The 13,113-nt window shown below is 42.5% G+C and overlaps 1 protein-coding gene and 1 long non-coding RNA gene across 3 annotated transcripts; one reads left to right on the top strand and one right to left on the bottom strand.

Annotated features, from left to right (window-relative positions):
- Positions 1-288: 288 nt before the first annotated feature.
- LOC127296853 (uncharacterized) lies at positions 289-2,051 on the top strand. Its single transcript, XR_007848753.2, has 2 exons — positions 289-531; positions 627-2,051. It is a non-coding gene; the product is annotated as an uncharacterized lncRNA (long non-coding RNA).
- Positions 1,950-10,999, bottom strand: LOC127296852 (DNA topoisomerase 3-alpha). 2 transcript variants are annotated; one of them, XM_051327071.2, is made up of 24 exons: positions 10,637-10,999; positions 9,061-9,239; positions 8,893-8,965; positions 8,496-8,618; positions 8,291-8,412; positions 8,152-8,224; positions 7,922-8,038; positions 7,709-7,792; positions 7,099-7,278; positions 6,840-6,968; positions 6,050-6,124; positions 5,585-5,674; positions 5,387-5,491; positions 4,905-4,939; positions 4,691-4,820; positions 4,543-4,595; positions 4,369-4,462; positions 4,158-4,275; positions 3,965-4,036; positions 3,771-3,854; positions 3,387-3,515; positions 3,102-3,272; positions 2,919-3,036; positions 1,950-2,453 (listed from the first exon to the last, which is right to left on the bottom strand). In XM_051327071.2, exons 1-24 carry the CDS (start codon positions 10,928-10,930, stop codon positions 2,201-2,203), a joined length of 2,901 nt encoding a protein of 966 aa, XP_051183031.1. In that variant the 5' UTR covers positions 10,931-10,999; the 3' UTR covers positions 1,950-2,200. The 2 variants fall into 2 exon arrangements, with proteins under 2 accessions (XP_051183031.1, XP_051183033.1); XM_051327073.2 differs by having other exon boundaries at positions 9,061-9,244; positions 10,637-10,834.
- Between the last annotated feature and the right edge of the window lie 2,114 nt (positions 11,000-13,113).

Here is a 13,113-nt window from a genome sequence, read left to right as displayed (position 1 = left end):
TTGACTTGGATTAGTAAACGGGATCGTGAGAACATTAGTATGTGTAGTTGATACCGATCAGGATCAGTTTGTTTAATTAGGTTAATGTGGCCTTCATTTCAAGATGTGGGTGTAGTGTAGTGTGTGAAAGCAGCAGACGGCGAATCAAAGGAGCATGTGGACACTCGTGTGCCATAAGGTTTGGAAAAGCTAGCTACCGGCGTCATGTCATATCTGCCTTCATTGCTAGCTGCGTGCATATAAGGCCATACGTATATATGAACTCTCTCTCTCTCTCCCTCTCTCCCTCTCTAACCTCTCGTGTATGGCAGTTGAGGGGTATGTTGTCTGGTTGGAGACCTAGCACTCAGGTATGGCGTCCGGATGGATCGACACGCCGTGCGTGCGCGGTTTCGGACCAGGCTTCATTCCCCCCAACTCAACCGTGTTCTTCCATCAATCTCTCCATTGGAGACGACAGCCGTGCTTGCAATCTCTGCAGTTGGCAGCCCTTCGCCCCCGCGATCGAGCAGCCACCGTGTTTTCTCTCAGGTAAATCGTTCTAACCATTAACTAGGTTGCATATCTCGATCATATTCCGATAGACTCACATTGGCTCAGGTGCTAATCGATTGTACGTGTGCCAGTCATCCATCTTCCTCACCTTGCAAGTTGCAATCATCACCCAACTCGGCGGATCGTCCACTCGACGGACAACTCTTTGGTTCACAATTGCCTTCATTCTTGAGTTGTTCTGTTTGTTGGAAATTTGACGAAGTTTCAGAGATTCTAAGCAGTAGTACATCTTTCTCTTAGCACATCAGTGTTTTAAATCTTCAAGTTGAAGCCTTCTCTTTTAATACTAGTGTCTTAGACGGAGAGAGAGAGAGAGAGAGAGAGAGAGAGAGAGAGAGAGAGAGAGAGAGAGAGAGAGAGAGAGAGAGAGAGAGAGAGAGATTAGGGCATAATAAGAAACGTAAAGCCTTCTTGAGCACATACATAAATGCGTAATCATATCAGCTTGTAACAGTGACACACTTTTTTTTGACACACTAGTGTAATGTACTACTACGTACAGTAGCAAAGGTACAAGGACAACACATGCAGCATATATGCTATTAGCAGTTAATCAGTGGGCGTGTGTAATGATGGTCACAACAAAAGCTAGCTAGCTAGCCTGCAGGTTCCATCGGTTATTCGTGTCGTCCTCGTTACGAATCTTTCCGATCATGGAAAGATCGCTTCCTAGATTTCCCAGTACGTACGTATAAACACCCCTGTGTGGCAACTAGCAACCGAAGCATCTCTGCAAAGCTATATATATTGCCGACACCGTTAGGTGTGGAACCTAGCTACTATTCAAAGCTTCCTTGGTACATATTCCGGTCTCACTCACTATCAAAACTAAACTAAGAACGGTTAATTAGCTCCGCTTTATTATTAGGAAACATTAACCCTACTTTATTTTACTACTAATAGAAATTGTTGCGCACCCAAAGTCTTCGAGCTGGTGAGATAGACAACATCAGAATGATTGACAAGCCACAGAGGGAAACAAAGAACACGGATGCACCTAACCACTTGACCCATCATTTGCATTTGCTCTCGAAGTTCCAATCTGCAATCGAGCGGTCTGATCAACTGGAAGGCTGTTGCCTCGGAGTGTTGCTAGGCAAAAAGATTAGCGCCCGGTCGGTGAATGCTCTGGTCACGCATCAAGAAAGCGACCCAACGAAAATAGTGGTTCGTGATGGTAATAGGGGCAAGGAAAAGGGCGGTAGCATGATCCATTTTTTCCGCTTCACTTTTGACTAAAGACTTTTAGGTTGGAACCGTTGTGATCTTTACAAGGATGAAGGATACGCATACGTGCACTGCAGCTCACCAAGGGTACAATACATCTGGAAGGTACCAAACCATCATTTCGTCATGCCATGGAAGCATCGGGTTCTCTGTGACATTTGTAAGCGTTAAGTTTGAGCAAGTGCCTTTTCCTCCCCATTATGATCCACCGCACGTGGATGTTTTGCAAGCATTGCTGAGTTGACACGAGCTCACGCATCTTCACGTACCTGACAGTTCACAGAGTTCTGATCAATGAGCACCGATCCAATACCCACATTTTGTGGGAGTTGTATCTAATGAAGCATCGCTAATATGCGTTAGCATAAGCTAGCACTAGTGGATCTACGTACATCAAACTGCGACATGCAATCTGGTACTATCTCCCCCGGTTCGGGCAGACATTGGCGAAGTGGGAAGGGTCACCGCAGGTGAAGCAGCAGCCGTGCACAGTGTCGCCGGTCGCTGAAACGAACGTCATGCCATCACCGTCATTGTTCCGGCCGCGGCCCCTCCTGCCTCGCCCACCGCCTCTCCGGCCTGCCGATGCTGATGCGGATGCCCTGCTGCTGCTACCACGGCCACCGCGCCCACGGCCCCTGGGCACCACGTTCTCCAGCTCGTCTTCCCATCTGCATTACAAGAAACGCGTTGAAATTGATGCAACGTACAACAAACCAAAACAGAAACAGCAAGCAGAAACAGAAGGCATAAAAAAAATAGTACTACTGTATAAGGCTAACAACAATCTAGCTGAAAGAGGGATAAAGCTGACTAGCAAAAAACAATGAGGCAAAGAGGTCTGAAGCCTCGTCCTCAGTTACGAACAGCACCAGGCGGTCAACTGAGCTTGTCACTCTTCTTCGATATCAAAAGGCTACTTGCTCAGCATCATATATGCAAAGAAACTATATGTAAATAGTGATTACTTTACACTTGTTGAATTGCTTGCGTAAGCAGTTATGCGCTACAGGCATATCCACAGTTTCAAGTATAGTAGAAAGAATAAGGTAATTTATTGTGACTGTTAGTTTGTATCAGGTATATATGGATGCCACGGAAAAAATATTGCACAATAAGGGGTTAGAATAGCATACGCGAAGAAGCCGCAAGAATTTTGACATTTATAGAACTTCCTCCCTCTATTAGCCTCTGTATTAGCAGTCCGCGATATACATGCTTCTCCACATGTAGTGCACAATACTTGACGCGCATCTGAAAATACATGAAGATTAAGGCACCGGCTTTGGATATGAATGGAGAACTAGCAGTTCACATACCTGACGCATTTCTTGAGCTTTGGGTATGGGTTGAACGAAAACCTTGGGGATTCACACCAGGTGTCTGCTCATTAGCAAATTGCCTTCCTGTACGAAAACCAGTATGTAAATCCTGCCTTGGAGGTGGAGCCCCCTGCCTTACACCACTTGTATTCTGGCTTTGACCTCTTGCTGCAAAGTCATGTATCATAAAATAAGCCTCTATGAAACGAAATGTTAAGGTCGTGTGAATAGAAAAACAAAACATGAAGATACGTGAGTTCTGGTAATGGGTTGAGAAGAAACCTTGGGGGTTCATAACAGGTGTGTGCTCGTTAGTAAATTGCCCCGTCGGACGAAAACCAGTATGTAAATCCTGCCTTGGAGTCCCCTGCCTTACACCACTTGGAGTCTGAGTCTGGCTTTGGCTTCGTGCTGTTAAGTAACATAATTTTTCACAAAGTTGGTCTTTATGGATTGACAGTTACAGTCATGTGCACAGTAAAGTAAACCATGGAAACAAAAGAAGCAAGGACCCACAAAACAAGCATGCTAGCATTTTATCTTACCGAGGGAAAACCAGATACCACTATTCAAACCCAGGCACGATACATTTTATCTCGAACTGTAAAAGACGAGCACAACAGTCGGCCCATGTATGAAACAAACAATGAGGACAAGCATCCGTACCTGGTGTTGCAGTCTGGTTATGACCTCCAAATCTACTTAGCTCTGTAAGTTCTTTGAGTACATCATCACATCCACCAACGCAACCTATTCAGAGTAAAAGATTCATATCTCAAAATATGATCTTACACACTGATAAGTTATATCACATTAACTAAAATAGGTATAAGACTACAATTTGAATTAAGATAATTTACCTAGGTGATCAACATCATAATTTGGTGGGATATCCCTTCGGTTGAACTTGAACTGAATCTTACGAACAGGACCTGTAAATGTGGTAGATTAACATTTCACTGAGGGAAACAACATCAGAATATTCAAGCTATATGAACATATGTTAGACTGGTAGCTAGCGCAATATAAACAAATGGGGAACTAAATGACCACCTGGAACACAGGTAGGACAAATGTGTTGTGTCACAGCAGCTTCTGCAAGGGATCCGGGCAGCCATACTACATTTCTACACAGAGGATAGCCCCCACAGCCAACCATAAAACCACCAGTCTGGAAGAAGAAAAGCAAAGCTCAAACATGAGCATAGTGTGACATATCCCAACTCCCTGAAGAAATGAAAAGTGGCACTGGGAGACATTTTACCGGCCTTCGCTTTAGCAACATATCAGAGGCGTTGCATAAACCACAACGCCTTACAACTTCAGCGGGTTGTGTCTCGTTGATAGGTCTATTCGACCTAGATAAAATAGTCAAAGTGAAGCTACAAACACATAGAACGGTAGAAGAAAGGAAGAAAATCAAAGGTATCCACCAAACCTAGCAAAGAATGTCCCCATTGCATCAAGAAGCTTTACTTTGTTTTCCCTTGCCTGCATTGCACCAATGATCAGAGCAAATTAGTGGGACTGTAGCGAATGCAATTCATGACAAGAACCATGCAATGCTTCAAGGAACTATAACTTACATCACGAAAACAAGCCTCCATCTGCTGCAAACAACCCTGAAGTACTTCCGATTTACTCTTTGTACCGATACTAACTGCTTTCATATCAGCTTCCATCATTGATCTTAAATAAGGTTTCCAAAGCTCATACCTAAAAATTTCAGTTTCATTGAGAAACTAGGTATATTTCATCCAATATAAGTACAAAAGTAGAGAGGTATAAGAATTAGCTCACCCCATTTCATCATAACCCATTACCAATGCCTCCCCCTGCATTTCCACACATGAACAGAAATGATGAAAATATATCAGTGGAAGAACTGAACTTTCTGCACACTGGAGAAGGCTATCAGGCACTCTCAATTAAGATAATCTAAATTAAAAATTGGCATTTTATGACTTGTCAAAACTTGATGAGTACGAATCTCAGAATCTAAATTAAGGAGAGATAATATATTAATACCGAAGACGTTCCATTTGCAGTAGCATGAACTGGATTGGCACTTTCAGGTTTTAGTTCAGAAATTAGGCATGTTTTACAAAGTGCAGGTATGAACTTCTGAAGCATATGTTTGGTTGCTAAACAAGCTAAGATCCAGTAGGTGCTATGTTTTAAACACACTAAAACAACATAATTATAGCCATAACAGTCATGTAAACAACATAATATGATGCGTGCAATAGAATGATGGAGCTTCCATATGGCATGAAACGCACAAGATTTGTTGGTGAGAAACGTGAATTTGCATCTTTGGTTGCATAACAGCGGTCAAGTAGCTTCTTTATGTGTTCATGCATGGTTGCATCGGTGCCGATTCCTGCCTGAAAACAGCATGAAAGGGAGTCAGATATTTTAGATCCTAAGATGTTTCCACCAAAAGGAGTAGATATAGATGACAAGAAGAATTTATGTACTTTATCCATGCAGCTAAGGAGGTCAGCTTCAGCAAGAAGAGGCGGTGGTCGAGTCACTCCTGAATCAAGCGTTAAAGTTGTCGGAACAAACTGCAAGGTTTTGTATTAATGTTCAGATTATTGCTACATTATATTTACAAGGATCCAAAATGATCAAGGCCATAACCATTTTCGAAGAAATTGATGACCAATTTTCCCTATATATTATAGTTTCCAAATATCAGGAAATTTATGCAGTGACATCTTATTGACTGATATGTTGTAATATATATTGCAACCTTCATATGCTTCATTGATATTTAAAAGTTAAAACAAAATAAAAGGGTCAAGATCTCAACTCAAAATATGACCTTTAGAAGATCTGTCTATACTGGGATATTTTTTTACCTCAACTTGCATGGGAGGCACAAAAATACTAACAGGAAAGGTTTTAACAAATAGAAATGGGGTACAAATGCAGCAAACCTGCTGCCCGACGGTGTATGTTGGAAGTAATGAACCACCCCATGAGTCATAGCGATAAACATCCAAATAATTTTTCTACAGAAAAAGTATAAATGGTATTTGTTAAAAAAATTGAACATTGACACATCCCAGATGTATAAGTGAATGCAGAATGTATGACTTTTAGTGCACCAACAATCTTGGTAACAGTATGCCAGATCTATTAATAATTATATGAAGGAATATTTGCTGGGTACAGCCTTTCTCTCTACTACCATAAGGCTGGTTTACTAATAAGCTACCTAAGTACCAATGAGTATCAGGGAGAAACAATTATTTGGCACATGTTTGTTATTAGACTGCGTGTTTATCTGATTCATCTGGACAAATATGATTTCCTTTCTTTTCTCTTTTTCAGCAGATATTAAATCATATATCTAACTGCCAACAGTTAACTTTTTATGACTTTGCCCAGCTTCATGCTTATATATTAGAAACAACCACCACAACATTTTATTACCACGTCAACACGAATTAAATCAGCTAATCAGCTAAAGCTACATCACTTCTGCATATCGGGTAATTACGGATAATATACATTATTCTATCTTCTTTCTCAGCTACATTGGTGGAACTAATTTTCAGGACCAGAGAATGAGGAGATATGACAGCTGGGTAAAGTTTCTTCATTATGGATAACATAACACTAAGAATAAGGAGACATGACAAGTTCCATGTTTTCAAGTACAGATGGTAGATTATTATATGTAAGCAACAAAATTAGATGAGAGCAATATTTGACGATGCTCACAGCAAGCACGACACGTCCTGATGCATTGAACTGTTCACCAGCGATGTCAATTTCCACAGTTGTTTCGGCTCCAACGGCAGGTTGGGAGCAACAAGCAAGGAAGTGGCGAACAACAAGCTCATACACTTTCTGGACACCAGAAAACAGATATGGAGAACGCTATTAGATTTGTGAACCATAAAAACAAGTGTATTGAAAGAAAGAAAAAACTGATATGAGCCTGATAAATATTTTTCTGCCATTTAAGACTGCTACGTACGCGGTGGTCTTCAGACCAGTTGGTTTCACCAGTAGTAAATTTTGTTGGATGAATAGGAGGATGTGCCTTGTCATCATGACCACCATTGCTGGGATTTCTCCAGAGCCTTTCTTCAGGATTTAAAAGACGTTGAGCATACGTTCCCCAAACAGGATGCTCCACTTGTTCTTGTACAATTGCCTAAGTTAAAGGGAGCAAACCATGTCAGCGCAAACATGGCATCATGACCAAATGAAAATAACAATAGTGTAAGAGTAAAGAAATGGTTGTAGATATGCATTTTACATTTTTCTTGTGGCTTTTCAGCATGAAGATCATCAGGTGGTAACATTATCCATGTCATGTCAAGTGGAAATAAACATGAGAAACCATGCTATTTTTTCAAACTTAGATTGACAAGAAACCAATTGGTTTATAACATGTTCTTTTTTAAGAGGATTATAGCATGTTCATTAAAATTTTGGTTTCCTCATTGGAACAAAATAATATCATGTAAACCGTCCTAAAAGTGTGACATGCAGATACAAATCTAAGAAATGTGTGTAAAAAATCATCAAAAAATCAATAAGAACATGCATAACAAGACGCGATAGTAAATTTCAAAACTGACATGTAGGTCAGTGTTTGGAGAGAAACTATCAGTCTCTGTCCTGGGATAACTAATGAATCCAGCTTGATAAAGTTCTTCAGCCACCTGGTATGAATAACACGAGAGTTCAGCAAACAGAACAATCAGGAACAGAGCTATGAATTATTAGCTCGCAAAACTGTTCAGGAAAAATAAGACACCAAAACCAAAAGGACGTTATGTTTTTTTATATACCTTCATTGTGTGCTCTGAACTCATTCTACAGCACCTAGAAGCACGTTTCTGAAGCTCCACAGTACTTAGTGGATATGGAGGGTATTTTAGTTTCTCCTGATTTCTGACATTATGTACCTGCGTGAAACAAAGTGAAACGACTTAAAACAGGTACCTCTGATCTGTCATTGAAGATGTACTTCATCATTAATTTTGTAACCACTAGTGAAATAAAAGATGTGAGGACTCACTGTTGCCATTGGTTCTTCAACACACATTTCATAGATTACAACAGCGGATGAGTAATCAAACAAATGACCACGTCTGCCAAACAAGAAAGTGTCACAACTTCTGTAGAAGTTCATGATAAAATACTGAAGTGAAACTTACATCCAAAGAAAGGATGCAGTGCCTTCGTCTGAAGTGTGAGAACAATTTATTGTCCAGAACTCTTCAGGTTCGTGCGCTTGTATCTCCCAGAAACGCTCGACAATGAATCCTAGGGTTGGAAACTGGAGTGACATGAATATCTTAGACTGAGAACAATAATGGGTACGCATTTACTATGTCCTGTTTATATTATTTAGTGAGGTACCTGGCAAGGACCATAACTCAGAACCATATTCCTTTCTTCCCCACTGACATCAAGGACAAAAGCATCTTTAAGAAGCATTGTCTGAAACCTAGTGAAGGAGGCACCTATGCGAAGGTCAATTTCCTGTACAAAATTTCTTATTATTTATCAGTGCTTTTGTTCATTTGATGTTATTATTTCGAAAAAAGAAGAATATTAGCAGGACGATTTGTATAAGCATCTTTGTGTCTTTTAGGTTTCCTCATAAAATATTAGTACAAAGCTACATGGTTAGTTGAAACATATGGCAGCATATTTTCATGGCGCTCAGTTTACTGGCGTATCTGTTTTGAGTTGATAGTTTCAACACAACAATATTAAGCATTAGTAGTATCAGTCAGAGTGCAAACTAAATAACCTGTCTTGCATCCACCGCATCAGCAAAGAGCTTGTTGGGTCTGGCAAGATGTTGCACGGCATCATGTATCTCCCTGGAGTTAATTTTGTAAGAATTTGAACAGAGATGAATATGTGATCTTTCCAAAACAGGCAAACGGATAGTCCAGGAATCTGGAGAAGTCAGTACCTGGGAATCAAAGCTGAGAAACGAGCTCTATAAATGTTGAGATGACGGTTGGCGCCGGCACAAATATCAACCACTTCATATGCAATATTCTCACCCTCTCTATCACAATCAAGCCATAACACAAGCCACTGACACGTCCTAGCTTCCTCCTCCAATGTTCTTTTTATGTCCTGTTTATCCTGCACTTTGATAAAGAAAATTCATGAATAGATCTCAACTTCAGAAAAACTGAGCTTATACTGACATCATGGTCATGACACATCAATCATACATTTGAACAAAAACACAAGGTAATTCACTATGTTTCCAACAAGTTGGGCAAATATATCATCATCATCATCAAAGCCTTTTTTTCCCAAGCAGGTTGGGGTAGGCTAGATATGAAACCCAACAGAAACATAAGGAAACCAAAAGAGAAGGAAAGAAAAAAAAAAGTAAACAAAGAACAAGTAAACTAGGATTCTGGCACATGGATTGCTGATTTATAGACAACTGAAAATTGGCAGTCAAGCCAGCCTATGGTGTTGTGTTCCTCGATTAATTTAGATGTGAGAAGAATGTCCCAGGACCAAGAGAGAACCAAAAGTAAAATAAATAACGCATCTGGTGAACGAAGGGCACCAAAGAAGACATGTTCTCAGGCCCTCAGCATCCAAGTTTCATTAGACATAACAAGCATTCCCTTTATGGACATGAAGCAGTGGCAGGTTTAAGCATTGTTATGGCTGTTCCCAGAACCTAGAAGGCAGTATAAAATTGTCTGGTGAAGTGGTGATGGAATGGAAGAATGAAGAACAAGCTGGAGGAGAGGACACCTAGATGACTGGTGTGAACCATTGATATTCATGTTTCTAGTCACGTTTTTCAGTACTTCGATTGGCTTCTGTATCTTGCTGCATGAGCTTCAGATTTGCAGTTCTTTTAAGTTCTATTGTACGAAAATATTGCTCCAGAGCAGGGCTAGATATGAAATGATGCTTTAAATAAACTTGTACTTCCTTGTAACTCCTTTCCATGGGCATTATATCTCCCAAGGGGGCTGATAACAGTTTTCACTAATAACTGTACCCGGATGTCTGCAATCACAAGTTTTGGCTACAGTTTCCCTTTCCTAGTGTAGTAACTACTTCAAATATCAAAGCTCATATGGCTCATTGCATATGTTTGTGTGAGCGGAAACAGTTTGCTGCTGCACAGAAGATAAATAGAGCTAATGACCCCCAATGATCCATGTCAATTCACAACCACGCAACTCCAGGAATACTGCTCATGTCATAGAGTTGAGCAAATCTACTTGCAAACAATAGCATGGACAAAATCAGCATAGCCATCCATTGACACTACCAATCAGGAACCATCGGTACTCAGTAGTAGCATGCCCACAAAACTCCCTGCACATAGTGTTTGACGAAATTCCCACAAGCCATATATACTACATATGTTCTGAACGCAACCAGCTCCATTGGCGTGAGGACTAAGAAGCTACCGAAACACCACCGTTGACAGACCGCGCGCGGTGCATGCCGCGCGCGCAAGCTGTTTGGCGAAATGCGGGAACGAGAGGGGGGCGGGGTACCTGGGGAACGGCCTTGCGGACGGGGGCGTGGAAGAGGTCGACGGGGTCGCAGGAGTACCATTTCCGGTAGCGGTCGTCGAAGTCGAGCTCCATGAGGTGGCCGGTGACGGAGGTGACGAGCATGTGGCAGGCCTGCGCGCCGATGGCGTAGTTGAACTCGAAGACGCGGTTGTACCGGGACCGGCCCGCGCGCGACTGCATCCCGCCGCGCGACAGGATCTCCGCCACGGCCTTGGCCACCGACGGCTTCTCCGCGACGTTGAGCACGCGGATCGCGCCGCCGCCGGGAGGCATCGCGAGGGAGGGGGGCGGGGGGCTCCGCCGGGAGGCGGGTGGGACCGCGGGAAGAGGGGGGAAAGCGCGGGAGGTTTCGGCCTACTGCCTATTGGGGTTGGTTTTCCAAATTTTTGGTTCAGAAGGGGCGGGCTCGGCGCTGGGCGATTTGCACAAAAATAACTTAAAAGTGAAAGAAAAGCACAGATTGACCCTCCGGCAAAACTATTTCACCAATCTAACCCTTTTGTGTGGCGCCCCTCCCATCGGCGCCACACATGCCAGTGTGGCGCCCCTCCTGCCGGCGCCACTCTCTCAGCCGACGTGGCGCCCTCGACGCTGAGCTGGTGCGCCGATCCGACGTGGCAGCATGTATGGCGCCCCTCCCATCGGCGCCACACATGCCAACTTATATCAAGTTTTCGGTCAAAAACATCCAGGGGCTCCGGGCGTCTGGGACTTAGCCGTTTTGGCGAGCCTCTATGTGTGGCGCCGATGCCACGGGCGCCACACATCCACTTAAGTGTGGCGCCCGCGCCCGCCCCCAGCCCGACCCTCTCTTTCTCTTCTTTCTCTCCTCTCTTTCTCTCCTTCAACTGCCGCCGCCGGCCGCCTCTCCTCCGCCCCCCACCAAATCCTCCACGGATTGGACAGATCTGGCCGGCCAAATCCATCCCCATACAATCCTCAAGGTATTCCCCTTCGTTCCCCTTCGATTCATCCAAGATTTGCTCCGGTTTAATTCGATTTAGCCGTTTTGCATAGATTGGAAATGTTGGTTGTGTTTGAACCATAGATTTGTATGCATGTGTTTGAACCATAGATTTGAACCATAGATTTGTTGGAACCATAGATTGTATGGATGTGTTTGAACCATAGGTTTGTTGGAACCATAGATGTTAAATTTTGCTAGATTGTATGCATTGTATCCAAAGATGTTTGAACCATAGGTTTGTACATGAACCCTAGACATGGAAACTATTTGGATATATTGTATGCATTGTATCCAAAGATTGTATGCATTGTATCCAAAGATGTTTGAACCATAGGTTTGTACATGAACCCTAGACATGGAAACTAGATTTGAAATGGCTATGTATGTGTTGAAATGGGTATGTAAGTGTTGAATGTGTATGTACATGAACCCTGGACATGGAAACTATTTGGATATATTCTCATGTATGTGTTGCTCATAATATGGTGTATTTGTCTAAACATGTAGGATGGTGTGGTGATGGCGTGTAACTCACACGTTCGTTGGGAACCCCAAGAGGAAGGTATGATGCGCACAGCAGCAAGTTTTCCCTCAGAAAGAAACCAAGGTTTATCGAACCAGGAGGAGCCAAGAAGCATGTTGAAGGTTGATGGCGGCGGGATGTAGTGCGGCGCAACACCAGGGATTCCGGCGCCAACGTGGAACCTGCACAACACAACCAAAGTACTTTGCCCCAACGAAACAGCGAGGTTGTCAATCTCACCGGCTTGCTGTAACAAAGGATTAACCGTATTGTGTGGAAGATGATTGTTTGCAGAAAACAGTAGAACAAGTATTGCAGTAGATTGTATTTCAGTAAAGAGAATTGGACCGGGGTCCACAGTTCACTAGAGGTGTCTCTCCCATAAGACAAACAGCATGTTGGGTGAACAAATTACAGTTGGGCAATTGACAAATAAAGAGGGCATGACCATGCACATACATATCATGATGAGTATAGTGAGATTTAATTGGGCATTACGACAAAGTACATAGACCGCCATCCAACTGCATCTATGCCTAAAAAGTCCACCTTCAGGTTATCATCCGAACCCCCTCCAGTATTAAGTTGCAAAGCAACAGACAATTGCATTAAGTATGGTGCGTAATGTAATCAACAACTACATCCTTAGACATAGCATCAATGTTTTATCCCTAGTGGCAACAGCACAACACAACCTTAGAACTTTCATTCGTCCGGTGTCAATGCAGGCATGAACCCACTATCGAGCATAAGTACTCCCTCTTGGAGTTACAAGCATCTACTTGGCCAGAGCATCTACTAGTAACGGAAAGCATGCAAGATCATAAACAACACGTAGATATAACTTTGATAATCAACATAACAAGTATTCTCTATTCATCGGATCCCAACAAACGCAACATATAGAATTACAGATAGATGATCTTGATCATGTTAGGCAGCTCACAAGATCCGACAATGATAGCA

The sequence above is a fragment of the Lolium perenne genome, chromosome 4 (assembly GCF_019359855.2).
Source record: "Lolium perenne isolate Kyuss_39 chromosome 4, Kyuss_2.0, whole genome shotgun sequence".
NCBI classification, from domain to species: Eukaryota; Viridiplantae; Streptophyta; class Magnoliopsida; order Poales; family Poaceae; genus Lolium; species Lolium perenne.
This window is presented reverse-complemented; position numbering and strand designations above follow the sequence as displayed.

Bases quoted from the DNA above. Each gene is read 5' to 3' on its own strand.
- LOC127296852 (XM_051327071.2), bottom strand. From the start codon at position 10,930: ATGCCTCCCGGCGGCGGCGCGATCCGCGTGCTCAACGTCGCGGAGAAG. The intron at 9,240-10,636 runs GTACCCCGCCCC...ATCAAAGTGCAG, and splicing joins TCCGCAAGGCCGTTCCCCAG to GATAAACAGGACATAAAAAG. The intron at 6,125-6,839 runs GTGAGCATCGTC...CTTTTTCTGTAG, and splicing joins CAGGACGTGTCGTGCTTGCT to AAAAATTATTTGGATGTTTA.